Source organism: Neopelma chrysocephalum, unplaced genomic scaffold (genome assembly GCF_003984885.1).
Source record: "Neopelma chrysocephalum unplaced genomic scaffold, ASM398488v2 Primary Assembly neopelma1_22, whole genome shotgun sequence".
In the NCBI taxonomy this organism is placed as follows: domain Eukaryota; kingdom Metazoa; phylum Chordata; class Aves; order Passeriformes; family Pipridae; genus Neopelma; species Neopelma chrysocephalum.
Window position 1 is genome coordinate 15,526,598 of NW_020897689.1, and position 26,677 is coordinate 15,553,274.

Here is a 26,677-nt window from a genome sequence, read left to right on the forward strand (position 1 = left end):
CTGCGGTCTTTTGAGTGCGTATCTTTCTTTTCACCTGTCTCCAACTTAAACACAAATGCAACTTTACCTTTGCACGTGGGGCTTGTGCCGTGCAGAGGTACTGCTGCCTGCCTACTGTATGAAGGGACAGGCTTTCCACTGGTTACCGGGAAAGCAGACCGCTTGCCTGTGGAAGGTGATGGACCTCAGGCTGCCGCGGGGTTCCTTCAGCAGGGAGCAGGTCCCGTCCCGCAGCGCGGCTCATCTCCCGCTCCCTGCGGCACGCAGTTCCTGACCTGTCCCACTTACGGCTTCTGCGTGACCCGAACGCTTCGGGATTCATTTGTTTTCAACTTGATTTACGACAACACTGTGGGAGTGTCGAAATGTTTTACGTAACAACCACAATAAGTTTATGTAACTCGTTTGGATGGAAACATTTTGGTACCCCCGTCTCCCCCCTCAACCCCTGGCACGGCTTTGTCGGGCAGTACAATCCTCGTTCCTCGTTGGAACGGCCGCTGTCCGTTCAAACCTCTTCTTTACCGCCCTGCCTTATTAAGGACGATATACAAACACTGCATCAGGAGCACACGCAGCTCCGTCCCGCTCCGCTCCGTCCCCGCCGTTCCTGCCCTCCCTCCCGGGCCGGCAGCAGCTCCGAGAGCTCCGGCGGCCCCGTCGCCTTGCGCTGTGCGGCAGCGCCCCCTGCCGGGCGGAGGGGGCGGCGCCCGTGCCCGCGCGCGACCTGTCCGTCACCGCCCGCCCCGCCCCCCCGCTCGCGCTCGGCCAATCAGCGCCCGCCTCCCCCAGCCCAAAACGCTCCCCCTGCGCGCACTCGGCTCTCGGGTTCCCGCGCGCGCCAAGGTAGCGGCGCTGGCCGGGAGCTCCCCGAGGAGGGGCCCGGGAGCCTCGGGGAGTGGGGATGGATCGGCCCCTGGGGACTGGGGAGTGTTGAGCCTTGCGGGGTGGGGGTGGCAACACTTCCAGGTGGATGAGAGCAGTGCCCAGTGAGGCTGTTAGCTTGCTTTCCCTTGAGTGTTTCTTTCCTAGGATAACCTGCCAGTTGTTTTTTTGAGATTCCTTATACTCACAAACTTCTCCAGGTGACCTTATCTTCCTCAGAAGTGCTTGTTTGTATACAAGCTGCCCTCATCTTTGTTTTGTTCCGCCTGTATTTTTGTCTGTTCTCTGAGAAAATGATGAGCTTTTTTTTCCTCTTTTTTTTTCCTTACAAGTTCCTTTGCACGGAACAATGGATGATGAGGGGAAAAACTATGTTTCTGCAGAAGTATCTGATGTGCTGGAATCAGTTTCTTTTCTGAATGTTGAGGGTAAACCTTCACCCTTGGAGTCAACAGTATTGCCTAATATGGAGGAACAGCAGGTGTGGATTGGTTTTACAAGATGTCTTTTGGTGATGCTGGGGGTTTTTTTTGTTTGTCTGGGGTTTTGTTTTGGGTTTTTGTGTGTTTTTTTGTTATTGTTTGGGTTTTTTTAAAAAACGCTTTAATTCTGACAAATACTTCTTTCATAAGAACTGCTGTGCTCCTCTACCCCTAAGATGTGTTTGACTCTTCTGCTTATTTCTCACTGCTTACACACAGGTCATAGCCGGTATAAAATACAAGTGGTCAATGCTATGTCGTGTGCTAAGCTTTTGAAAAAAATAGTAAGGGACTTCAGTAATTACACTTTGAATGTAATGAGACTGTGCTGTTCTTTTTAGTAAGATGAAAAAGCATATGAACCTGTGTTTAAAACTCATTAGGTGCTTGGAAATAAAATCTATAATGCTGTGCTCTGCACTTGAGGAGAAGATAGTACAGCAATCTCTCCTTTTTGGAGTGGTAGGTTTCCTGGGTGACTTTTCCTCAGGTGATCTAATTTTGTATGATTAGTGGAGTGCTGGTCACGGGACGGCTGGAGTAAATCCATCTGCTGAATGAAGTTGACTTTGAAGCTCTGTGAGAAAGGAAGGAATGCTAGAATCCCTCTGAAAAGATCCCTGCTATGATTGCTTTACCTGTGTGGGGAGACCATTGTGTAACGGTTGGGGGATGGAAAAGCCCTTCTTAGCAGCTGAGAACTGTTTCATGGGTGTTACTGTGAGGAAGATGAGTGGCTGGTGCCTGGAGGTGGTAAGGAAGTGGTCTCTTGAGCCTAAGAATGTGTCAATCTGTTAATTGAACGTGCTCCACACAAAATGGAAGTGCAGTACTGTTTAGCAGGTGTTAGAAAACACAGCTTGAATTCAATACAGAGGGAGACCAGAAGGTGGAAGCAGTGCAGTTTATGCCTGGGATAGTGTGCTCTTTTAAAATCAAAGTACTAGCTTTGCCACGAAAGAATGCTAAGAGGGGGTGGCACACAAAAAAGGTGTTACTTAAGGACAGTAAAAGATAAGCAAATGAAAGGTTAGAGTCTGAACTTCACAAGGAAGGAAAAAGTGAGGCATTAAGATGAAATAGGAAGTACTGCATCAGATATGTATGCTGATATGATTGATTTGGGGCTGTTCTGCTTAAAAAGTGGCAATTGTAACTGTGTTTTGTGCCTTTTTTTTATTGAATAGGTATATCAACCTCTGAAAGTCTTCTTGAGAGTGAGGCCCTTTTCTATAGCAGAGCTTGAAAGCCATGAATCTCAGGTTAGTTTTGTAGAATTAAGAAATAAGTTTTTCTTCTCTCCCAAAGAACATGCAATATTGTAAGGTGGAACTTTTTTACATAAGCCAGGTACTGCTTTCAAATAGAATTAGTGGACACCTAGATAAAGGGAATTTCTTTTTTTGTGTTGTAGTTGTTTGGTTTTTTTTAACCGCAATTTTTAATAATTTGTGGGGTACAGACATGGACACCTGTAGCTCCACAAAATTCCACTGGGTATGTTGTTTAAAAATTGGTGTCACTCTTAACTCTGTACAGTGCTCAAGAAACGAAGGAATTTCATAGAAGAGATTATGCAATTCTAGGAGTAATTTGGATATCTGACCCTTGAGCTTTTTAAAAATGCTTGAGTAGTTTCCTACCTCATCCTGGTTACCTGCTGCTCATCCTGTCAAAATGTTCTATAACCTGTACCATTTATAATGTCAGATTCAGATGTTTCAGTGTTTGACACACAAGTGCACACACAAACATGCGGAAATACTCCCCTCCTTTGTGATCACTGATGCAAAGAATTCCTTTAGCTGTCTTTGGAGGACAAGGTCCCTGCAGCATATCTCTCAGAGTCCTTGTCTTTGCGGGGTCTCTGATAGACCTCTGGTTCCTGACTTGTTCAGAGGATTTAATATTAGTTCTGATTTATGTTTTTCAAATTGGTTTTAAAAAATGCATTCTTGCATTTGATCTACAAGAGCTGGAACCCTTTGTATTGTTTTCATTTGGATTATCCTCACACACCAGCCCCCTCCCCGCCCTCAACTTCCATTCACCTTTCCTTAGGCAGCTCTTATTGAATAGTGTGTACTGCCACCATGCTTCCAATTTGGTAAATTCCACAGTCTGAACTGGCTCTAAGTGTAAATTCATTTGCAAAGTCAAACTGTTTTATGAGTTATCTCATTGCTCTTTGGAGTTTGACGTTTCTGACCTCCTGACCATTAGAGAAACTATTTATTCTTAGAAACAGGGAGGAAAAGTGATCATTGAAGTTTGTGCTAGATTTTTTCTAAAGCTCTTGTCTTCACATAGTTCAAGCTAAAATAGTTGAACTTCGAACGTATTCGCTGTATAACCTGTTTTGCATGGGATTAAGACTTTTTTCTCAGTGTCCAAAAATGGAGTGATTGAAAGATCTTCAACATCTTCAATGTTTTCTGTTTTCTTTACTATCACCTGAATCCAGGAGGAAAATGTTTGGTGGCAAATGAAAAAAAAAAAAAACAAACCAAAAACAAACCAAAACAAAACCCTCACAAAACAATCAAGTAATCCCCCCTTCCTATCTCTTTAATCAATCAGATTAATTTTATTTTTACCTCTTTTTTTTGCCTCCCTGCCATGCATAATTTTCAGGAAAGCATCTTTGTTCCAAATATGTAGCAAGAAAAGACAAAAGTAGAACCCAAAACCTATTTTTTACAGCTGTAGGCTGATGCTTTAAAAAGAGACAGTCAACAGCTTAACTGATCTGTTGTTGCTTATAGCGACAATGATTTCTGCAAGTAAAGCTTAAGACCTCTGGAAGAAATGCTGTACTCTTAATACAATCAGTGATTCTCCAGAGTCACTTGCAGGAGAGCAGGAGGTTTTGGTTTTTGGATATAAACAATGTGTATAGTGCCAGAAGTGGCCTAGCTCCTGCCACTTTACCTCTGAGGTGACAAGCAGAGTGACATGTTACCAACTGCCTCCTGTATTTGCAGATCTGACTACTTCAAGGCTTCTATTCACAAATTTCTATGAGGCCAGTGGCAGCTGATGGCACATGCTGCAGATATTGGATTATTTGTTAGCTCCCCAGGGTTTGGTATATCTGACCTGCATTCCTGTTCCCGGTGGTGTGGAAGGAATGTTAAAAACTGTATGCGTTTAGAGCCTGGCACAGTGAGCAAGTGATTGGTCTAAGTTCAGAAAGCAGCTTCTTAGATCTTCTCAGAATCAGAATATTCTCAGTTGGAAAGGACTGACAAGGCTCGTCAAAATCCAGCTCCTGGCCCTGCACAGAACAACCCCAAGAGTCACACCACGTGCCTGAGAGCATTGTCCAAATGCTTCTTGAACTCAGACAGGCTTGGTGCTGTGACCACTTCCCTGGGAGCCTGTTCCAGGCAAAACCACCCTCTGAGTGAAGAACCTTTTTGTAGTATCCAACCTAAACCTCCCTTGATACAGCTTCCTGCCATTCCCTCAGGTCCTGTCAGTGGTCATCTGAGAGAAAAGATCAGTGCCTGCCCCTCTTCCCCTGATGAACAAGTTGTAGACAGCTATGAGGTCTATACCAGTTAATAAACATACTTGTTAATTGAGGCTCCTAGGAAGAGCAGTACTTCCTATGTACATGCTACATATGGACTATTAGTCTTAACAGCTCTGGCCAGTGTCTGAACATAAATGTCAGATTTAACTACAATCAATCCTTGCAGCTGATGCATCAAGACATTGTTAAGATATACTGGTAGTTCAGTTTGCATTTTTGGTAGCCAGACTGGTGTAAAATAAATTTTCCTTTGACACTGTATCCTACATTTATCTAGTTAGTGAGTTCTGGGTAATTGTATTTCATCTTTATTTAATTGAGAAATGGCAATCAAATTACTTGAAACTAATTCAATTTCCTTCATTAGTGGTAACACCATCTATCAATCAAAGGATAATGATTCAGACTTATTTTACTTTATTAATGCTGCTCATAGTCTGTTTCACATTGAAAATGATTGATGTGGAAAACCAGTAGATTTTGATATAGCTTTTTTTTGTGTAAGTCACTATCAAAAAATACTAGCCTTTAGAAAGTGTTTCCAAGAAAAAAAAAGTTACTGGAAGAAACATTAGAAAAACTTTTTACCTCTTAGAAAACCCCAGAGATTGCCTTAACTTTTTCTACACTCTGGCTCTCATGTGAAGTGGATATCTTTGTAGTTATGTGCCTCAAGATGATATATGTAAATTGGGCAAGTCTCTATAGGTCTAGTAAATAGGTGAAGCCAATAGGCTTTTTGGCTGTTTGTTTGGGGTTTTTTTGGGGGGATGTTGAGTTTGGTGTTTGTTTTTTGTTTTGTTCAGATAGCTTTGTTCCTGAATAATTTTGTGTGGTGTTTTGGTTTACCTTCTCTTGTTTTGTTTTTTTTAGGGTTGTGTAACTATTGAAGATGCCCAGACAGTAATTCTTAATGCACCCAAAGAGTCTTCTGCAATGAAAAACAGCGAAAGAGGGATTGGTCATGCTGTGCACAGGTTCACATTTTCTCAGGTAGGCAAACTTGTTTCAAATTTTTAGGTTTGTTTTTTTTTCCACTGTAATGAAAGCTGAATTTTGTACCATATCATGCAATTTAATTTTTCTTCTTTTAATTACATGTGGTGGTACTTGCCTTTAAAAAAAGACTGCTCATTAATTACTAATAAGCTGTGAAGAAAGCTGTATTACAGTGGAGGTGCCTATTAGATGAGACAAGGAAGCTTCTTTGGTAGTTCTGTGGATTTCTTTGATTAGATGCTACAGAAGCTTCTTGTAGGCACAAACTTACTCTGCTGTTCCTGCAGATGCTCTCATCTGGGAAGTGGTACGGGAAACCTTAAGTTTGTAAGCATGTATTTATGAACTTACTTTTGAAAGAATAGCAGCCTAACTGTTTAAGCCTTCTATACTGAAGGTAAATTTCTTAACTCTGTTGCCTACTGCAAGAAATCCTGTTCTTACCGTATCAAAAGATAAACAGCTCCAGGGACTGAATCATTTAGACTGCTGTAATGCTGATTTTTCTCATCAGTTGTGGGTAACTGGTGCTGAGTGAGAAGGAAGCTTTACATCACCAGCAGAGCTCTTGAAAATATCCACAGCATGTGCTCAGTAGCATTCTGAGCAGTTTATTTTAGGAGTAGGAAAATATTCAAAAATGAGTGCAAGCCTGAGTGCCTCTCAGAATTAAGCAGGCATCCTGTGAGAACCCAAGAGAAAATGTTGAATCAGAAGGGGTTCAGGCAAGACAGAAAACTAAGCTGGTATCTCCTACCCAGCTTGCTCTGAAAAACTAGTCACTGTTAATGAGCGCTTAATATTTTGATTTATTAAACTTCTTTGTGCCACTTGTCACTGCTTTTTTTTCTTTCTCCCCTTCTCTCCAAGGTTTTTGGACCAGAAACTACTCAGAGTGAATTTTTTGAAAGCTCAATAAAAGAAATAGTAAGAGCGTATGTTAATGGAGTGAATGGACTGGTGTTTACTTACGGGGTTACAAATGCGGGCAAGACATTCACTATCCAAGGTATAAAATATTTGCATGTATAAAAGTACACCTATAAAAACCAAGCTTATATGAACGTCTACACTTAATCTTTTAATATTTTTAAGGGACTTCAAAAGATCTTGGTATTTTACCTCGCTCACTTGATATGATTTTTAACCACGTAAGGGAAAGACATTATCTGAAGATGGACTTCAAACCATATTTGAGCAATGATGTTAAGAAACTAGAAGATGCACAAGTTAAACAAGAAGAAGCCTTAAAAACTGCTATTCTTGCAGCACTGAAAGAGGTCAGTGACCAAATACTTCCTTGTTACTGAATGAAGCTCCCTAAAGCTGTTCTGTAAGACAGGAAGTTTTAAAAATCTCTATTCCACTATTAATTCTTTAGATTTATCTAAATCTACAGTATGGATACTTGTTGAACCCTGGTATAAGAGAACTGGCTATTTTTGGAGCTCAGGATAAACTGGAAGAACATTCTGCAGCGCACAGTTCAAGCCAAAAACCATTGCAAAGCCAAATCTGAATTTCTATAGAAAAAGCTTCCTCTATAGAAAAGCAGTTCTGACACTGTGGTGACACTTGCCCTTGAAAAGTCTGAGAGTTATAGGACCTATCTAAAACCTGCTTTTTGTTAAGTGATTCTTCTTGTAGGTCAGGTTCCCAGGCTGGACCTTGGTGCAGTCATTCACGTGACATTATTAGCTCAGGAGAGATGATGGCAAGAAGAATCCCTTTTGGTGGAAGACAGTCTTAAGGCAGATTAAAAAGTTTATAAACCTGTGTTTTATGTACCTTCATAAGAAAACTTTCTGAATCAGCAAGTGAAGTGAGATGCCACAAAATGAATGTCCTGAAAGGATTCCAGTCTGCTTTAGGGGATAGTATGTTGTCTTTTTACTCTGGTCTTCGGAGATTGTAGGTAGAATAGAGAGGTCTTTATTGTAGCAGCCTCCTGTTCTTATTATATAGTAATTTCTGTTTCCAGTGTAAGAAACCGGTCTCACCAGAAAATGGGCATCCTTATGTGACTATTCTACATTTCTAGACCCAGTTGCAACTTGTCACAAGATGTCTGGCTTGTTTCCTTTTGTTCAGAACATTTTTAACCTGAACTGTGATTTTGTGCGTTTAATCCCAGAAGGTCAACTGATTAACATTCAAGGCAACTCTGAACGAATTTCTGGATTTTCTTTTTTCTGTGGTCTTTAATACTAACATTGTTAAAGTACTCCAGTTAACCCTGAAAAAATATCCTTCTGTGAATCAAATTCATATGTAAAGTTCCACTCTAAGTTCTGTTGCTTAATTTAAACTCTGCAAACCAAAACTTTGTTTAGTCTGAGTCTGGTTAACTCTTGAGGAAATATTTTGGACGAAAAACCTAAAAGATGCTAAAGATTGCATATTTATTTTGAAAGTGTCTGTATGTGCATGTACAGGGATAGGGATCTTAAAGAAAAATTGAGATGATCAGGAGGATAGTAGGTAAATATTTTTCAAAACTTTATGGAAACTACAGCTTTGGAAAAAGGAAGAAGCAGGAGCTTAATGTCTGGAACAGGAAGTCAAATATCTTATTTTGAAGATTACTCTGTACAATATTCCCTTCTGTTAAATCAGTCTGACTTATTAATGGCTTAGTTACTGAACGTTGCAGTAGGTGATCTAGATGCTGATGCCCTGCTGTGGAAAGCAAGCAACCCTCCACTATCAGGAAGGAAAGGTAAAAATGCATCAGGAAGCTATTACGTGGCAAGACCTCGTTTGTGTGGTACAATGCTTCATAGTTGATAACTCAGCAATCCCCAGTTCTGAAACTGTGTTTCTTGATAGCTTGTGAATGAATAGCATCACTGTTTGGATGCTCACTCGAGCTTGTAATCTGAGAAGAGATATGGTTTAGTGGGCTTGGTTTTGGTTTACATGGATTTCTGTAGGCTCATTTCCCAGGCTCAGTTTACACGTCACGCAGAAAGAGCTTGCTGTTCTTTCATTCTCTGTTTTAACTGCCTGGAGTTACTGCAGTGCTTACTCTTCTACTGTTTATGGTCCATATACAGTACTGTTGCAAAAGCTCTTGCTTAGCATGGTTCACACCCTCTCCTTCCTTCCTGTTCTTGGTTCCATTCATGGGATTAAATACTGTTTTTTACTGGATTAAAAGTCATTTGCGTTCCCATTCCCACCTGTCCTTGTATTTTCTATTAATGTCATCTTCTGTTGTTAGCCGTGTCAGTTCCTGTTCCCACTTGTTTTCAGGCAGTCATTTTCATGCTCTTTTCTGTATTTGGTGTTATGATTTGACTAACAGTGTAGCAGTGTAGCTAATTCACTCACTTTTGTTGCAATACCTTTAAAAAATCTTACCGTGCACACAAGCACTGTGGTTACGGGGTTTCCTACTGTTACATTTTTGACATGCATAGACAGGATACTCTGCTTTAGAGTTCTGCTTTGTACTTCACAAACAATGAATAGAATCCATGCTGTGGTTATAATTCCAACTACTCAAGAAACACAATCATATAGACAGTACAGTATTTGCAAAATGATCACTTGTACGATTTTGTTGTAATTTATTTTATGCTATTTATCTTTAAAAGGGAAGATCTGAAAGTATGGCTTCATGCTTCTCTGTTTGTAAAAAATCTGGTTTGAATATGCCAAGTGGATAACGCTGATATCAGTAGTCAATCCATAACCAACTTAGTGCTGCATTTGAATAGCTAAGACATGAAGGCTTGCTTCTCTGAAACTGTTCCCTTCTACTGTAGGATGACCCTCTATCAGTAGTTCATTTTGGGAAATTAGAGTGAATGTCCTGAATTATGTGGGGCTATAAAATATGGAGAGGGAGGTAGTATGTAAAGATGTTGGAATCTCTAAATGGTGGGAGTTGCTACTTTGATACACTAGTTTTTCCAGAGGTAATTTGAAGCCCGTGCTTTGGTGAATCTGCACAGGTTCTAAATAACTTTGCTCATGTGAAGAAATTCAGCAAATGTGTGTGCTTAAAGAAACTATGCTTTTATCTATTTTTAATGGCCTTTTAATTCAGTCTGAATTAAACCAACCTAGACTGTTGGTTTTTCAGATCTTTAAGTCCTTTATGAAGCTATTATTCCACTCTTAAAGTAAGTTTGACTTATACTTTCACAGACCTGGCACAAGCCAGTGATTTGCAACAAGCAGACAAATTAGTAATCTCTGTTTTGGTTTGTCCATTGTCTACCACCTTGTTAATTACTCCTAGGATAAACCTACTTCTCCAGTTCTTTTGGTTGACTGAAGCACTGTTCAGATTTGTCCAGTAGGTCATAAAGGCAGTCTGGGCTGCTGCAGTCTGATAGAATCTTGTTTCTCTCAGGACTGTGAAGTTAAGTCTCTGATGTTAGCAGCAATTGGCCACCAAAACAGGTTGCTGGAAGTAGCAGTGAGCAATAATTCTTGTGAAGGAAAGAGTGTTTATTGATGATAGTTCATTGTTGTTAAAAATATTTCACCTGAAGCCATAGTAAGGCTGGTATAGCACTTAAAACTACTTCAATATTTAAATCTTAAATACTGGAATTACTATAATTTTTAATTTCTGCTATCCTCATAGTCTGTCCATGTGGATATAATGGTCTTTTATTTTCTCAAGGAGACAGAGAACATCTTAAATACTATGACAAATATCTGTGATGTGAAGTCGGAGCCTTCCAGCTGTACTTCAAACAGTCATCCTTCTAATTCACTAGGTAAAGCGGAAAACTTTTGTGTGTGGGGAAAAAATAATAGAAACTAAGAAATACAAGTGGGTAACTATTAGTGGATTAAAAAAATCTCTATATTTTACTACAAAGTAAATATATATACTTTTGGACCAAATTTTAATGTCTCAGCTCTGAAGAAGAAGCAACTGTAAAAATATTTCAATAGTTTTGCTCCTTTTGGGGAAGAGGCAGACTTAGTTCTGCAAAGATAATGTATAAACTGCTGGAAGCTTGTGGTAAAGTGGGGGCAATAGCTTAGAATTTGAGCATATTCTGGGTACAGATGACTGCTGAGAAGTTTGAACGTTCTTGGGTAAAGTCCAAGTTACACAGTACTGTTTATCTAATTGTATAACACAGGTGTATCCAAGCCTTCTCCTCTTAGAAGGTTCTATATACTGAATGAAGATTTATTAATGAGTTGGATGGTCTTTGAACTTTTTTCTGTTTTGGGTTAGCAGAGAAGAACGTTGTTCCACTTGACATTCATAGGACTAATATACACCAAAGAACACAAGCATCCGTGTGGATATCCTTTTGTGAAATTTATAATGAATATGTGTATGACCTATTAAATGTATTATCTACGAAGACTCAAAGGCGCAGAGTTTTAAGAATTTGTGAGGATCAAGAAGGAAATTCTTATATTAAAGGTAATAATGCTGTTTTATGACCTAGGCAGTTTCACAGAATTTCTCTAATGATCAGAAGTGTATGTAAAAGGTCTTTTTTTTTTTCCCACAGATTTAAAGTGGATTAATGTTCAAAGCACTGAAGAAGCCTGCAAAATACTAAAAATAGGAAACAAGAACCGAAGCTTTGCTTATACTAGAATGAATGAGCAATCAAGTAGAAGGTTTGTTCCTCTAATTATAAGCATATTCTAAAGGAGGAGGGGAAAGAGGGGACTTTAGAATATGTTTGAAATGAACTATTCTCCAATAGTAGTTTAATACTTTCCTTGACTATTATGGTTTTGTTATGAAATTTTCTCTGAAAGAAAACTAGGAGAGACTCTATGGCTTTATTAATAGCTGGACTTGGTTTGCTATTCGTATCTTTGTACAACCAAAAATATCAAATCACACTAATTTTTGAGTGCCAACAGGGCTATACATCTTGGCAAATGCTAATGGGTGCTGAGTGAGAATGACTGTGTGAGGATGTTGAAGGAAAAGCTGATTAATTCTTCATTACTGGCAAGTATAATTCTTGTAAACCTTGAGCCTGTCACTAGGGGATGTAGGAAGGATCAAATCATGCAGCATCTTGCAGTGCTGCTAGATTATCTAGATGCTTTTAGATTGCTATGTTCAAGATGAGCTTACTTGCTACCTTAAGAATTGAGCTCCTAGCTTTTACCCATCTCTGGAGAGGGACCAGGGAGAACCTGGCTTTTGATGGAGTGGGAGAAAATAGAGAAGGTGGAATAATTTCTATTGAAAATGTTGCCTTTCTTGATTTTAATGACCTCTTACTAATTTGTCCTTTAAATGTGGAAGGGCCATCTTGTATTTTTAGCTTATATAATCATAGTGTTAGTAAGCCTGCTTTTTTTTTGCTAAAAAGCAAGAGTTATATTATTCTGTATTAGCTAAAGACAGTTGCTGTTAAATTTCATGCTTTTCTGAAAGAGTTTTGTGTTTAGAATGCCTGCTGCTTTAGGCATATAGTGGAGAAGTTTGTCTTCTGTGTTTCCTGACTTATCAGATAAACTGGGAACTGGGCAATTTTGCATCTGTGACTTTTCGTTTAGTTTCAGACAGCACGTCCACTGCCTTTCTAGCTTGATGACAAAACGAGAGTAACTGGATTTCGAGTGTTACAAATTCAACCTTTCTAGAAAACAGAATTATTTCAAAACTGAAGAAATAACTGTGCATATTGAAGTAGACAAAATTACAGAACTGTTTAACTTAGTCCCTTTTCTCCACCATTTATTTCTAAGTTGATTCCTCAGATATACTGAGTTTAGATACTGCCTGAAATTTCTATACAAAGTGGCTACCCGAGTACTCATCTTTTGAAGAGCAGACTTAAGTGAAGTGGCTTGTTTTTTCTCCAAGACAGTTTGTAGGCTTCATGTGATATTTTTCCTTTTCCTATACGTAAAGAAATAGAAAGTCACAAAATACAGCTTTTATTGCTGCTTTTTGCTACTGAATGAATGCATTGCAGAGGTAACTAATGTAAAGTAATGAATTAATTCTTGTTCTTTCTTGAGCACTGAGCTTTCTGTAGCACACAAATTTTACTTTGCTTCAATGACTGCTTAATTTTCATAACTGTGATTATTAAAAGTACTTTGTTCCATTCCAGCCACAGTATATTTTCCATCAGGCTGCTAAAGCTAACTGATGAGCAACAGCCGCGTGTTCTTGGAGTTTCAGAGTAAGTGAATGCTTCACATGATTACCAGAATGTAAATATTTTGGAAAAGTTGATAAGGTGTAAGCATGGTAAACTGGTGAACTTTCTGTTAATAAATAAATTCTCTGAGAGCTGAGACAGAAATCAGGACTGGCCACATAAAACTGACTAGAAGTCCAAAAGGGACAGGTGTAGAAGTGTCTTCCTGTCTCTTATTCTGTTAAGGTTTGGCTGGAGGTAACCTGTTAACTGTCAGTAGTACATAAATTGAGGGAAATATGGATATTGTCTTACAAAATGGGGAGGTGATGACAGAGTAGTACTATATAACACAACACTATATGTTCTGGTAAGCAGAATTCAGGTGGCTGGCTGATAGAAGCTGATCTCTAAAGCTGGGGTGCAGCAGTTAGTGCTGAAGACCCAAGGTGCAAACTATGCCAGTATATAATCCTTCTACTTTGGGACCAGATTAGAGTTTATCAGTTGAACGTTTGTGGCAACATATTTGATGTGTTCCTAGAATTCAAATTAAAGCCTATCATCCAAAAAGAATGCAGGTGACATGCTCCATGGCCCAATCTACAGTAGGAGGGGAATCATCAAGTGATTTGCTTAAACTGTTCTCCTAATCTAAAATGCTAATGTGGGTGCACACTGTGAGAGCAGTCCTTATGCTTAAGTCTGTTCTTTTGTGATTTAGAGGAAGCAGACTAATCTTTTGTCTTGAAGCCATTAAAATAGCTTTTTTGGGTGGTGTTTTTTTTTTCTTCTGATTAATGGTCCATTTAACTTTATATGGAAACATGAAGACAGCCTGTGCCAGAATGTTTTAGTTCAGTCCTAGATCTTACTGATTTCTCTCTTTTTCTCTGCTGAGCAGGGATGGTAATAAATATGCCTCACTGTGAGTTAACACCTTCTAATGTCAGATGCTACAGTGATAAATACTCTTAAGAAAAGATAACTTGAGGAAATGACTGCATCTGTGCTTTTTGCTGTATTACCCTGGCAAAGCTTGTAGCAGCTGTTAAGTGAATGACAGAGTTTGTATATTGCTTAAGGAAGAAAAAGTCTTTTCATCTTGTACTGAAACAGATAAAGAACATAAGACCATACCCTTTCACACAGTTGAAATATGTGCCTTAATAATATATATAGGACTCACTTCAGCTGTGTGAAAGGTTATGGTCTTTACAAAGGCATTACTTTATTTAAGTAGATTTATGGATAAGTGAGTAATGGTTTGGTCACATAAATTATCCAACTTCCAGAGCTTCCTGTATTTCAAGGACTGTCCTAATACGAAGTAAAATTGATTAAATTCCTTGGCTATCAGAGACAGTTCAGTGGTCTGAATTTAGTAGCACACATTGCTATAGCCAAGCAAACCAGCTCTAAGGTGAGCTGGGAAGGACTTCTGGCCTATTTGCAATAGGGAACAGGTCATTCTGTATCCAAAACAGGCAGACTGCAGTGCATTGAAGCTCACTACTATCCTGCAATCCTCTCAGCACTTGAATTGGTGAAGGTGACTGCCAAAGAGCTTCTGTACTATAGCCTCACTGTGCAAAACTGTTTCAGAAATTCATCTCATCCTGTCTGGGTGTGCTTACTTTAGAATTACAACAAAATGTGGGCTTCTAAACTGAATTCTGTGTTAGAATGCCTTCAAAGTTTTAGATGAATGCTACAAGCAGACTACTTTGTGCTGAGTAGACTATCCTTAGGATCAGCAATTTTGTTCAAGGATCTTTATATACAATGGGAAGATAGATAGGTTAGTGCTGAATACCATGTGTAGTGCCTTCTGGACAACAGCTCGACATTGAAGTACAACTAATTCTGTGATCTAGGTAGGCTGAAAAAAAAAATCACTCATTTGTGCTTCAGACACACCTAGAAATAAAAAGTTGTGATGTTCTATTTTCATACTGCTTAGAAATAAGTTCATATGTGTGTTCTGGATAACTTTTGTGCAGGTTGTCTTTCTGTGACTTGGCTGGATCAGAGAGGTGTAATAAAACACATGTCTTTGGAGATAGACTAAAAGAAGCAGGAAATATTAACAATTCTCTTCATATCCTTGGAAAATGCATTGCAGCATTGAAGCAAAACCAAAATCCAAAGTAAGTGTTAAGTTGTTTACAACATGCCAAGTTTTAGGTTGAAACCCTAAGTATCCCTTTACGTTTCTGCAAGTAGTTTGCAGAGTCAGAAAAACAGAAATCTAGAAAATTTTGTAAGCCTTCTTTATTACAGATGTCACTGGAATACCTGAAAAGAACATTTTTTTTCCCTAAAACTGTTGTTTGTGCAGAACTAAAAAAGGCAATTTGCAGAAAACTACTATGATTTTTTTTTGCGTTTGTGTGTATGAGCAATGTACTTTGTGTACAGAACTCTTTGTCCTCTTCCCTTCCACCTCCAACTTATACAGGTAAATTCATCAGGCAGCTGACAGATGTCCTGTATTTAGCTTTTGGCTTGTTCCACTATCTGCTTGGTAACACTAGGGAACTGTGATGCAGACACTAGATTACTTTTAAATAGTTCAGCTTGTTGGAGAGCTTATGAGATCCAGCAAAGACCTTGCTCTTTGATGTGAAATAGCATAGGCTTAAATATGAGCATCCTACAGGATCTCTTTCCTGAAAGAGAGAAACAGAATTGAGGTAAGCTACAATATCCCACAGTTTTAAAAATTTTGTTTCACAATTTTATTTTTTTTTTCTCCACGAGGATGAAGCCAAGCTATATTCCATTCAGAGAAAGCAAACTGACTCGTCTGTTTCAGCCATTTTTTTGTGGGAAAGGCAAAGCTTGTATGATTGTAAACATCAATCAGCATGCTTCCACATATGATGAAACATTACATGTAATGAAATTTTCAGCTGTAGCCAGACAGGTAAGAGAGCATCTACTTTCTCTGCTATTCTGCATTTTTTTAATCACTATTGATTTGTGAAATGATCAGGTTGTATAGAATTGAGTGTGATTCTGACTTCTGATGCATCCTATTAATTCTTCTGCATGTGGCTTCCCTCTAAAAGGCTTCTAGTAGTCTTGCCCATCCTCAAAACTATTTTGGTGGTAAGAAATTAAAGTAACTGTAGTTGTCTGGCTGTTCAGTTTTATACCACCCATGTTCTGTGGAAAAAAAAAAAGTAGGACACTTTCAGATATGACTGATTATACCATATATCTGAACAGATTCAAGCTTTCAGTTCAAACTTTTGATGAATTATTTAACTTGTGTGCAGTTAAACATCTGTTGCATAAGATGACAGTTATTCACAACTTCTTGGACAGTTGGTAGTAAAAGGAGTAACTGCTTTCTTATCTGCAGCCTGAGATCTTTTGCACTTGCATTTCTCCTGTTTAGCTAAGTGCAAGTAATTAATAACAAAGTCGCTTAACAAGCCCTTCCTCCAGGTCCCTGGGTACCCTTGGGTGGATCCCATCTGGCCTCATAGACTTGCGTGTGTCTAAGTGTTGTAGCAGGTCGCTGACCATTTCCTCCTGGTTTTAGGGGCTTCATTCTGCTCCTTGTCTCCCTTCCAGCTCAGAGGGCTGAGTACCCTGAGGACAACTATTAAAGACTGAGGCAAAGGCGGCATTAAGTACCTCAGCCTTTTCATTGTCCTTTGTCACTATATATTTCCATCTGCATCCAATAAAGGATGGTGATTATTCTTAGCCCTCTTTTTATTGCTGATGTATTTGTAAAAAACATTTTTTGTTGTCTTTCATGACAGGAGCCAGATTTAATTCTAGTTGGGTTTATATTCAGTTTTTTTCCTGCATAACCTCATGATATCCTTGTCCTCTTGCCTTGCCTGCCCTCTTTTTTTCTTTTTTCTTTCTCCTCACGTTTCAGCCAAATTTTCTATTCAGCCAGGACAGTCTTTTTCCTTTCTGGCTTGTCTTTTGACACATGGGGATGGGCTGCTTTCTAACATGCTTTTGAGCTTTTTCTGCTACCTCTGTTTGTCAGTCTCCCATTAAATTCAGGACTTGGTGTTGATGTTTGGCCTTAATTTCATTCAGGTTCCCTGGAAGCTGCTGCTTGCAGGGAGTGGGGCTCTATGGATAGTGGGCTATGCTGTATTTCATGACAGAAATAATAATTTTCTAGTCTAGGGCCATGGATTAGTTCTGACATGTTACAAGTCTGTAATAGCACGTCTAATATGATCTCAGAGAGGATGATTTTTCTAATTTTCTTCAGCTGCAACTTTCATCATGAGTGTGCACTCTAGAGACAAAATTCTCTGGTATGTTGTCCTACAACATAGATGGTTAAAATCTTTATGTAACTACCATGAGTTGCTGAATTCTGGTCATGGTATTTCAGGAAGGAGCAAATGTTTTACAGATTTGCTGCTTTTCATTACCTTTGCAGGAAACCATACTAAAACCCTTTTATTTTAGAGGGAGAGAAACTGCCTTTCTAGACAAGCATACTAAGTTTACTGGTAGATGATCTTTCCATTTTTCTTCTTTTTTTTTTGGGGTATTAAAGTCTTATATTCATATTGATTTATTTTTTTTTTCTGTTAAAATATGTATAAAAATTCATTAATGTTCTTGTAATCGTTAAATATTGTGTAAATACAACAATGCACTCATGCCACTTCTTCCTGGTATTCTGCAATACTGACAGCATTGATAAATCAACTCTGGATTTTCCAGGTTATCCAGACAATCCTACCCAAAAGTTTTGGTTATTTTTCACCTAAGCTCGTTGGAGGTGATGGCAAACCTATCATGCACTTTGATGCTAACACATCTGTAGATGACTTTCCTGACAGTACTGAAACCTCTGCAGAAGAGGAAGTGGACATCACCATTCTGAGTCACGAGGTAGATATACATCTACTTAAAACTGAACCCAAGAAAGCAATTGCTATTAGTTATAATATCTAATATAATCTATATTAGATAAATATCTAATATAATCTTTTAGCATAGAAGTTGTGCTGGGAGCTGCATCAAATGGGAAGTTTAAGCTTATGCTTAGTGTCAGACAGACCTAGACTTTAAAGTGGCCTAGTTCAGTGTAGTTGTGGAAGGATGCCTGTGGCTTTCTAGTTAGATCAAGTGCTAAATTTGGAATTCAACTGATTGCTCAACGAGAAGAGTAAGGAAGCAGCATGTATGTTTAAAATAACATTATTTAGTTGCTCGTGCTTTCTTGGAAACAGCAGGAATGAGTTAAGATGCAAAATTTTAAAAGCAAAGCAATACAATCTAATAGTAATAAATTGTAAAACTCAAGTAGGCTTTATGCTAAACAGTTGTAGAAATTAGTACTTAAATGCCAAAACAGCAGTGAAGCTTTTGATAGCAGAAACCATGAAGAAGGACAAAGGTTGTCTTTACAGTAGAAATTCATGTTTGAAAATACTTAACCTTTGGTGCAGTCACTCCGAAAACACGGACTTGTAAACATACCCTCTGTGGATGGCTGCCTGTATGAATATTTTGTTTGACATGCATATCAATATGTGTTTCTAGCTTGTTTTCTGAACTGAAATATGTTAAATTTAGGACCTCTTGAAAACTACAGAGAACTTAAAGGAGAAGCTAGTTGCAGAAAGGCAAAGTAAGCTCCTTCTGGAGGTGAAGATACGTAAAGAGATGGCAGAAGCAATGTTTCAACAGCTGTTGGAAACAGAAGAAGCCTGGAGGTAAGTCGTATTTCAGTCTTCTCTGAGACTGAAAGGATTCTACATATGTAAACACATGCGTATTTACGTATATACGTATATATGTATATACGTACTCATGTTACTTAGAGAAGTTAGGGCTGGACAGTTTCAAAATCTCTGATGGAAAGGGGAGAAAGAATATTAAACTTGTACAGATCAGACTCTTCCCATGTACAGTGAAAAAGTAATGCTGCGTTCTGTTGAACTTTTCTCTGTTTCATTTGTAATTACTGGAGCTTGTCCTGACATGTTATTACTATTTAGCAGATGTGCAAGATTTTTACAGGTACCCCACTGAGGCTTATGATTGTGCCAAAACATACACTTGGTCATGTTAATACGCATGCATGTGCTTACGGTAGCTTGAATTGTATCTCTCTTGTGAGCTCTTCTGCGTGACTTACGAGGCACTGTTAGTTTACTATCTTATAAATTACATGCCCGCCTACACTGATGTTACTAACTTGGGGATTTTTTTTTTTGTGTGTCCAGATTGCTCAAACTGAATTCACTTCCTATTAACTCTTCTTTAAATCAGTTTCCTGCTGATTGAGTTGTTAACAGAGAATAACACCGAGTTGCCAGCTGAGCACACTCTGGTTTAACACCTGCACTGACTTTAGAATTGTTTGGTTGCCTTTGGCCAAACACATGAAACAGCATTGATGTTTTTCCTCTGAGGTGATGTTCTGTGTCACTGATGGGGCATGTTTTTAAATTGTGGCAGGAGTAATGTGTAATGTATTGAAATAATAGATGGAGAGGGACTTTTCACAAGAGCATGTAGTGACATGACAAGGGGGAGTGGATTCAAACTGAAAGAGTGCAGGTTTAGTTTAGATATTAGGAAAAAATTCTTTACTGTGAGGCACTGGACCAGGTTGCCCAGAGAAGCTGTGGATTCCCTATTTCTGGAAGTGTTTAAGGACAGGTTGGATGGAGCTCTGAGCAACTTGGTCTAGTGAAAGGTGTCACTGCCCATCACAGGGAGGTTAGAACTAGATGATCTTTAAGGTCAGTTCCAATCCAGGCCATTCTATGATTCTATGAAAATGAATTTGGCATTTATCTTTAATGGAAAAAAAAAACAACAAACATCTGAAACCCAAAGTGAAAGATATCCCCTGGAAATATGCTTCAAATATCACGTCTAAATGGGTGTAATCATTTCTATTGCTCTATGTTGGTGGATCTTTTTTATAAAACTTTTTGTTTGACAGACATTAAATATGTGTTCTTCTATAGCGCTTTTTTTGGTTTATGCCAAGTAGAAGTTATGCTTTGAGGCAAGTCTGTAGGATCATTGAGATTAAAAAGGAGAACAATACTTCTTGATCTCTTAACTTCACTATATGATTACACAAATAACTTTGATATTGCCAGTTGAATACAGGTAGCCAAATATAATAGCTGGAATGCAAAAATATTAAATAAAACTAACATGTTCTCCTCAGCAACCGCTTGGAAGATATGAAAGACAGTTATGAAGAAAAACTGGAGAGCAAATTTGAAATGTATAAAGAGGCCATTAAGAAACATGCGTATATGTGTGCAATGGAACAAATTGAAGACCATTATGTTCCCATAGAAAAATTTCTGGCTGAACAAGAGAAAGTTGAGGTATGACTTGACTGCCACTAAAAAACATATACTAGCCTTTTAACTGCAAATTTTGCTTTTCTGTAACAGAATCCTGTAACAGAATCATTCTGAATTTCTAAATATAACACTGAGCAGTCAAAATAACTGGCAGTTGTTCAACCTTGCTGTTCTGGTGTTCAGCACTAAGATAAGGATACAGATGTCGTCTGTCTGACACTACCTAGTGCACATCTAAACTTCCTGAACTTTGAGGCCACAGTTCAATTAAATCCAAGTCGTCTTTATCTCTGCAGTGCAATGATTGGATCACCTAGAGGAATGGTGTATACAGCAGTCTGGCTTTCTGGAGATCTTTGGGTGTGGAGTAAAATGCTAGTCTGAAAGGGCAGTGGGGAATTTGGTACAGGGTAGCTATTTTAATTATAAAGGATCTCTGCTCTGAAGGTGACAGGGGGAGGATTGTGAGACAAACTAATCAGAAATCAAACTTTTTGCAGGAGAGAACTGAATCTCCTGGATCTATTTAAATGTAGAAATGCTCAGAGTTGGCATCAGTAGGTTGTTCCTTTTGCAACTCAGCCATGTTAGCCATGAGCAACTCAGTTTTCTAACCTCTGCATAGATGGTTAAGTGTATCCAGGCAGCAGATGAGACCTGTGGGTCTCGCTCTTTTCAGAAGATATGTAGTGGAAGAATAGAACTGTGGTGTACACCAGAGGGGCTTTCTCACTGCAGTCTCCTGTTCTGGAACTGGTAAGACATTGCATTCCATGAGTAGGCAGATTCCTTTCAGATGTGAGAGAACTGGGTTTCTGTTGTAGATTGTGATATAAAAACATTTCTGCTTTTATTGCTTTCCATTCGGGTGCTGACAAACAACACTGTATTATGTAATGGCGTCTCTTTTTCCAGCTCCTTCACATTTGTCTTTTTTCCCTCACTTAGACTGTTCTTATGTTCACTTAAATGCTACCTATACACCATGTTGGGGTGGCAGAGAAGAGTTCAATAGTTTAATGGTGCTCTCTGTATTTATATCTGCATCTTACACTGGCCAAAAGGCTGAATGAGGGAAGATTCAAAGAACAAGATGGATTTAGTAGCAAGTCAGATAAGAAACTAATTAAATCCCTAAGATGTAAAAGTGTTAGTTCACATAGGAGAGCATAACATGAAATCTGAGCGGGCAGCTTCAGAGAACCAGAATCAAATGAATAACTTTTCTTTATGGTGGCACTTGTTTAATTTCTCACTCTGAGATACCATCCTAGCAATCTGACAGGTACTGAAAAAGAGATTGAGATTGAAATGTAGTTCTCTGAAGTATGTTCTTCCTTATTTAGCAAACTAATTGGCAACAGTGTTTAACACAGATGCACTAGTTTCCTTTCTGCCATATGGTTACTTCTAGTACAGTTTGGAAATCTTCAGACTGGAAGAGTTGACTCCTGTGTAAAGTAACTTCTTCCTAGAAGGTCTTTTGATCTGAGTGTTATTCTTTACTGTGATTTCCTAACTAACCATTGCACCTTCTACCTGTGAAATTATTTAAAATTATATATACATGTGTGATGTAATTGAAGGATGTGCAGTAGTGCATCAGATCAAGTAGAAATATAGACAAATTCTACCATGTGCCCTTATTTTTTTAGGATAGAGAGAGGAAAATACTGCATTTGGAAAGGCAACTTGATGAACAGTCAGGGAAGCTATTGGCTCTGGGTAGTCTGAACTCAGATGTTCTGACTACTGAAAATAACATGGAACGAGGTAGGAATCTAATCTGGGTATTCAAAGTTCTATTTACTTTTGGTAATGAATATAAACAAGCAAACTTCTCTTTTGCCTATAGATCTTATGGACAGGACAATGAAGAGAGCCAATGAAGGATTACAGAAACAATGCGAAGAGAAGGACGAGGTAGCTCTTGCTTAGTATATAACAAATTTGGGGATAACAGTTGTAAACTCTGTCATGGTTCAATGCTTAAAAATCTGCACTGTAGACAAAAGCATGAAGGTTCCTGCAAATGGGCATCAAGTTTACAAGAAAGCCCTTGCCCAATTGTGGATTACTTTTGCCAGAGCTTGTCTGTGTTCTGACTTGACTTTAGTTTGTAAAGGAATCTACTACTGTAACAAGTATTGTGAACATGGAGTGAGTTGGAAGTGAGGAAGTATGTAGCCTTGTGTTTGGAATTTATTGTAAACACTGCTGCCATGGCCTCAGTGTTTTCCTTCCTGAAATGCTGCCTGCTCCTGCACAGGGGAACAGTTACAGAATCTGGTAATAGTTTTGATCTAGAGCCAAAACAGTGCCTTAAACTAGTCCCTTCTGGAAGTACTAAACTCCACTATCCCCTTAAACTTAAGTGAAGAGTAATGCCTCTGTTCTTCAAACAAGATCCCTGTGTTCTGAATAACATATAGAGGTGGGAATTATGACCTTCAGGCTCTGTTATGGAAAACATTACTTTTTTTTTTTAGGTATACATTTTTAATGTATACTTTGAGTGATCTTCTTGTAAGGCTACAGTTAGTTTCCCGTGTTTAAAGAGGGTGGGAAGAAGGGGAGACAAAGCCTTGCTCCTTTCGCTAAAATAAGAGTAGGGATTGGAGAAATAGTTTCCCGCTGGGTCTAACAAAACATGTAAATGGAAAGTGAACTCAAATCCCTTTCTATTGAGAAAGAGTACTCCAAAAATAAGTTTGTCCTTACCAATTTTAATGTCTCCTGTTATGGCCCTGGCATTTGTTTTCTACTCCTATTCTTGATGATGGTGTAGCTCTACATGATTTTCCTATGTTATTTTCAAATGGTGGTGAAAGTTTGGCTTTTACACTTGACATGGGTATACAGTTATTGGTTGTTTCATGTGGTTACAAAGTGTTAGAGTAGTGAGATTGCCTGGCAATAACTGACATGAGAACAGTTTAAAACAGCTGGTTCCATCAGTGCCCTTCTGCTGCTTTGCCTCACAGATCAGTGCATGTGTGATGAGTAATTCACCACATTTTTCTTCCCATTCAGCCATTAAACGTGGGCAAAGGGTGTGGGGTATTTTAGCAATCTATATATTTTCCTTCCAACCTTGTAGAAGTAAATTAATTATAACATTAATGTTTCTGCTTAAGAGTTTCTTTTGCCTCTTGGGACTTAATCCATTAATATTCCCATCAGAAAGGTGAGGTCTTCTGTGGTAACTGTGCTCCAATTCTGTATATGAATGGTGTTAATGAGACAAAAATGTCCTTTTAAATACCCTTACTGACATGGAGCAGGCTGTTCCAGAAGTAGCTTAGTCTGTGCTGCTGTTCTGTGATTGACAAGTCTATGGAAATCTAGTAGCTTCAGCACAATAGCTTTTGAATGCTCCAACTGTATTTTATCACCCAAAACTATGAGTTGGGACGTTAGATGTTGAGAGAAGCAGACTTCATTGTTTTGATCTTGCAGTTTGCACTGTTCTAGTCATAAACAAAATTAATGTAAAACATGCTGTCATGAACTTCAGCATGTATGGGCTTTATTTTCAGCTTATAAAGTCTCTGAAGTTTAAAATACAGAAACTAAATGAAACCCTGCTAGAAGCTAATGAAGGCTACAGAAAAATGGCAGAAGAAAACAGTCAGCTGAAACACACAATCATGCTCAAGGTTTGTCAACAATTTTAAAAGCAACTTTAATATGGCTTGTATCTATAGTTGTACTGGTTGCTTTTGCATCTTTATACATTTCAGATTAGCAATTTGTTTTGATGTTAGCTCTTCTTTCTGCTCCTAACTTCCTGAATCATGAGTTCGAAGCCCTTGTGTTTTCACTCCTTGACTTTGAATCTAATTTTTCAGCTTAAGGCATAGACTTGGTCAATAGGGTAACTCTCTGCTGACAAATCTTGCTAATCTAAAGATGCCACAAATTATTGTCAAGCAAAGAAAATACTACTTAGAATTCTAGTCGTGAAGTGTGTTGCTGAGGCAAGCAAAGTGTCAGTGCACAGATGTTAGTGCAACGAGGCCTAAGGATTTATGGCTTTAAAGCTACACTGACAGTCCTGCCAGGGGTGGCCATGCTGGATAAGAGATATGGGCAGGTAAACTGTTTAATACGGAAATAGAAATCTTTCCTTCAAAAGCAGGGACTTCCTAAAGTTTACAGCATCTGACCTCAGATATCAACTAGATTCCTAGAAAAAAAAGCAAATGAAAATTTTGAACTCTTGACACTTTGCGTCTATGACTCGCCTGTAATATGCAAGTGAAGCAAGGTGGCTATAATACTCATTAGTGATGATTTTCTTTGAGCATTAAATTACTTTCTGCATACTTCTTAGTCTGAGACTGAAAATTATTTGATTTGACTTTCTTAATTGGAAGTCATCTTCCTGTTCCTTCTTAATATGAAGGTGACTTTTTGTTAACCACAAAGATTAGAGAGCATATTTAATACTCTGTATTTTGCCCACTCAAAGCATTTATTCAGTCCTGGTTAGCAGATATATGACATAAGAGTTTTGATTTGACCAATTTTGCTTTCAGATATTGCAAGACAGGAAAGCCACCTTTATTTGGTTCCTAGAACAACATCAATTCTTTGCAAAGTGTGGCTAAGCATTTTAGCATCAGCTTTTTAGTCAGACTTTGTCTGTAATTAGATTTGACAGCCCTATAGTTTGCTGGTTTTTTAATTACTTTAATGTAATTTAGAGGAAATGGGTACTGAATAGCCATTTGGCATAGTAATAAAGGGTGTTCATGGGTACAGTAGAATAATCTGAACCAGAAAATTAACTACATAAGAAAGACCTTGGAGTGTTCACTTACCTAATGCAGCCTTATCCTCATAGGATCAAGAAATAAGTAGTCTTCAGATCTGGGCTAAATGTGTTCTTGAGCTTGAAGAAACAGTGTCTTCCCTGCAAAAAGAACTTGAAGAACGGAAAAAGCATTTCTTTGTAGAGAAGCCAAAACAACAGAAACCCAGGAGAGGTTTGCTGGCCAGCCTGAAATCCCCAGTAGCAACCACTGCTTGTACACCTCTTGGTAAAGGCGGGGTGAAGTATGAAGAGGCTTCACCCTATTCAAGAAAGAAAGTACTGTTGCCTCATAAAGCAAAAGAATAATATTTGATAAATCAAAGTGTACAATTTCTGGGCTTCTTTATCAGTATTAAACTGCTGATAGCTCTTTCTCACTCTTAGGTACCATCTTCACTGTCATGTTAACTGACAGAAAAATGTTTAATACAGAACTTTTTCAATTGAGTTGGGTTTTAATTTAGAGCTATGTAAGTTTAGGTCTAAACTTGTGCTTTTACTGTTGATATAGGGGTGTGATTTGAGAAATATATATTTTAATTCTTGAGTAACTGCTATCATGGTCTTCTATACTGATAAATGTGTGGTTCGTGCAAAGTGGGATGATTCTAATCTGCTGCTAATTATGTTTTTATATTATTTTATTTCATTGTTGATTTGTAGAAATCAGATGGCTCATAAACTTAACCTCAAGTAGCTAAAATAGCTTGATTCTTCAGTTAATATTCTGGCTTTGACCTGGAGATTGCCTTTCTGGGACCAAACTAAGCAAACTGCTAAAAGAGGCAATAAGATGAGACCTTATCTGGCTCCTTGCTATTCTTCAGCTAACTTGGCTTTGTAAAGAAACTTGTTTTAATATAATTTGAATTTCCACTAAGAATATATATATTAAACTTTGAAAAATCTACTTAATAAAATTTTCTATTGCTAAATTAAGTTGCTGTTCATTTTATAAAGCAGTAAAATCAAGATAAGGAAAGATCATAAAATTAGAGGCCAAATGATGATAGGGATTGATATAGGATGATCTTGAGTTGAAAGTATCACAGCCCTGATTATATTACTTAGCTGTTATCTAGTAACTTAGGGTTGGAAGACTGGAACATGATAAAATTTGAAATAGACTTCTTAGAGCCCTTTCAGTCAGTGAGGGTGAGCTTTTTTCTAACTACTGTGAAGGTACCATGCCTGCAAGTGCTGGAGGCTTGCTGTAGAATCTGTAAGTAAATTGGATGGATCAGTCCATGTAATGGTGTTTTTCATAGTGGAAAGGGGACCAAGTTCAGAGCAAGAACCTCACCCTCCCTGGGGCGACACTAGGTGGTGCAGCCTTCTTGTGTGACGCTGAGGACAGTCCTTCTCTGGTATGACTGTTCTTGCCAGGTCTTTAGAGTTTTGGGTTGGTCTACACAAATGCTGGTACCAGGAATCGCTCTGACACCTCTTTAACCAGGCTGTAGATGTTGCACTTCAGCCACTGCTTTTCTCACATTTTGAACTGTTTCTGTTGAACAGGG

General features: G+C 38.5%; 1 protein-coding gene across 4 annotated transcripts; it reads left to right on the plus strand.

Moving 5' to 3' along the window:
- The first annotated feature begins 807 nt into the window (after positions 1-807).
- On the plus strand, positions 808-26,096 carry LOC113961288 (kinesin-like protein KIF20A). Of its 4 annotated transcripts, none has more exons than XM_027671782.1 (19): positions 808-846; positions 1,218-1,366; positions 2,555-2,629; positions 5,779-5,898; positions 6,775-6,913; positions 7,000-7,184; positions 10,544-10,640; positions 11,114-11,308; positions 11,400-11,511; positions 12,975-13,046; positions 15,008-15,154; positions 15,768-15,933; positions 17,721-17,891; positions 18,579-18,718; positions 20,194-20,359; positions 21,994-22,111; positions 22,194-22,261; positions 23,878-23,997; positions 25,188-26,096. In XM_027671782.1, exons 2-19 carry the CDS (start codon positions 1,235-1,237, stop codon positions 25,461-25,463), a joined length of 2,499 nt encoding a protein of 832 aa, XP_027527583.1. In that variant the 5' UTR covers positions 808-846; positions 1,218-1,234; the 3' UTR covers positions 25,464-26,096. The 4 variants fall into 4 exon arrangements, with proteins under 4 accessions (XP_027527583.1, XP_027527515.1, XP_027527373.1 ...); XM_027671714.1 differs by lacking the exon at positions 808-846 and adding an exon at positions 942-1,085; XM_027671572.1 differs by lacking the exon at positions 808-846 and adding an exon at positions 958-989.
- Positions 26,097-26,677: the final 581 nt, after the last annotated feature.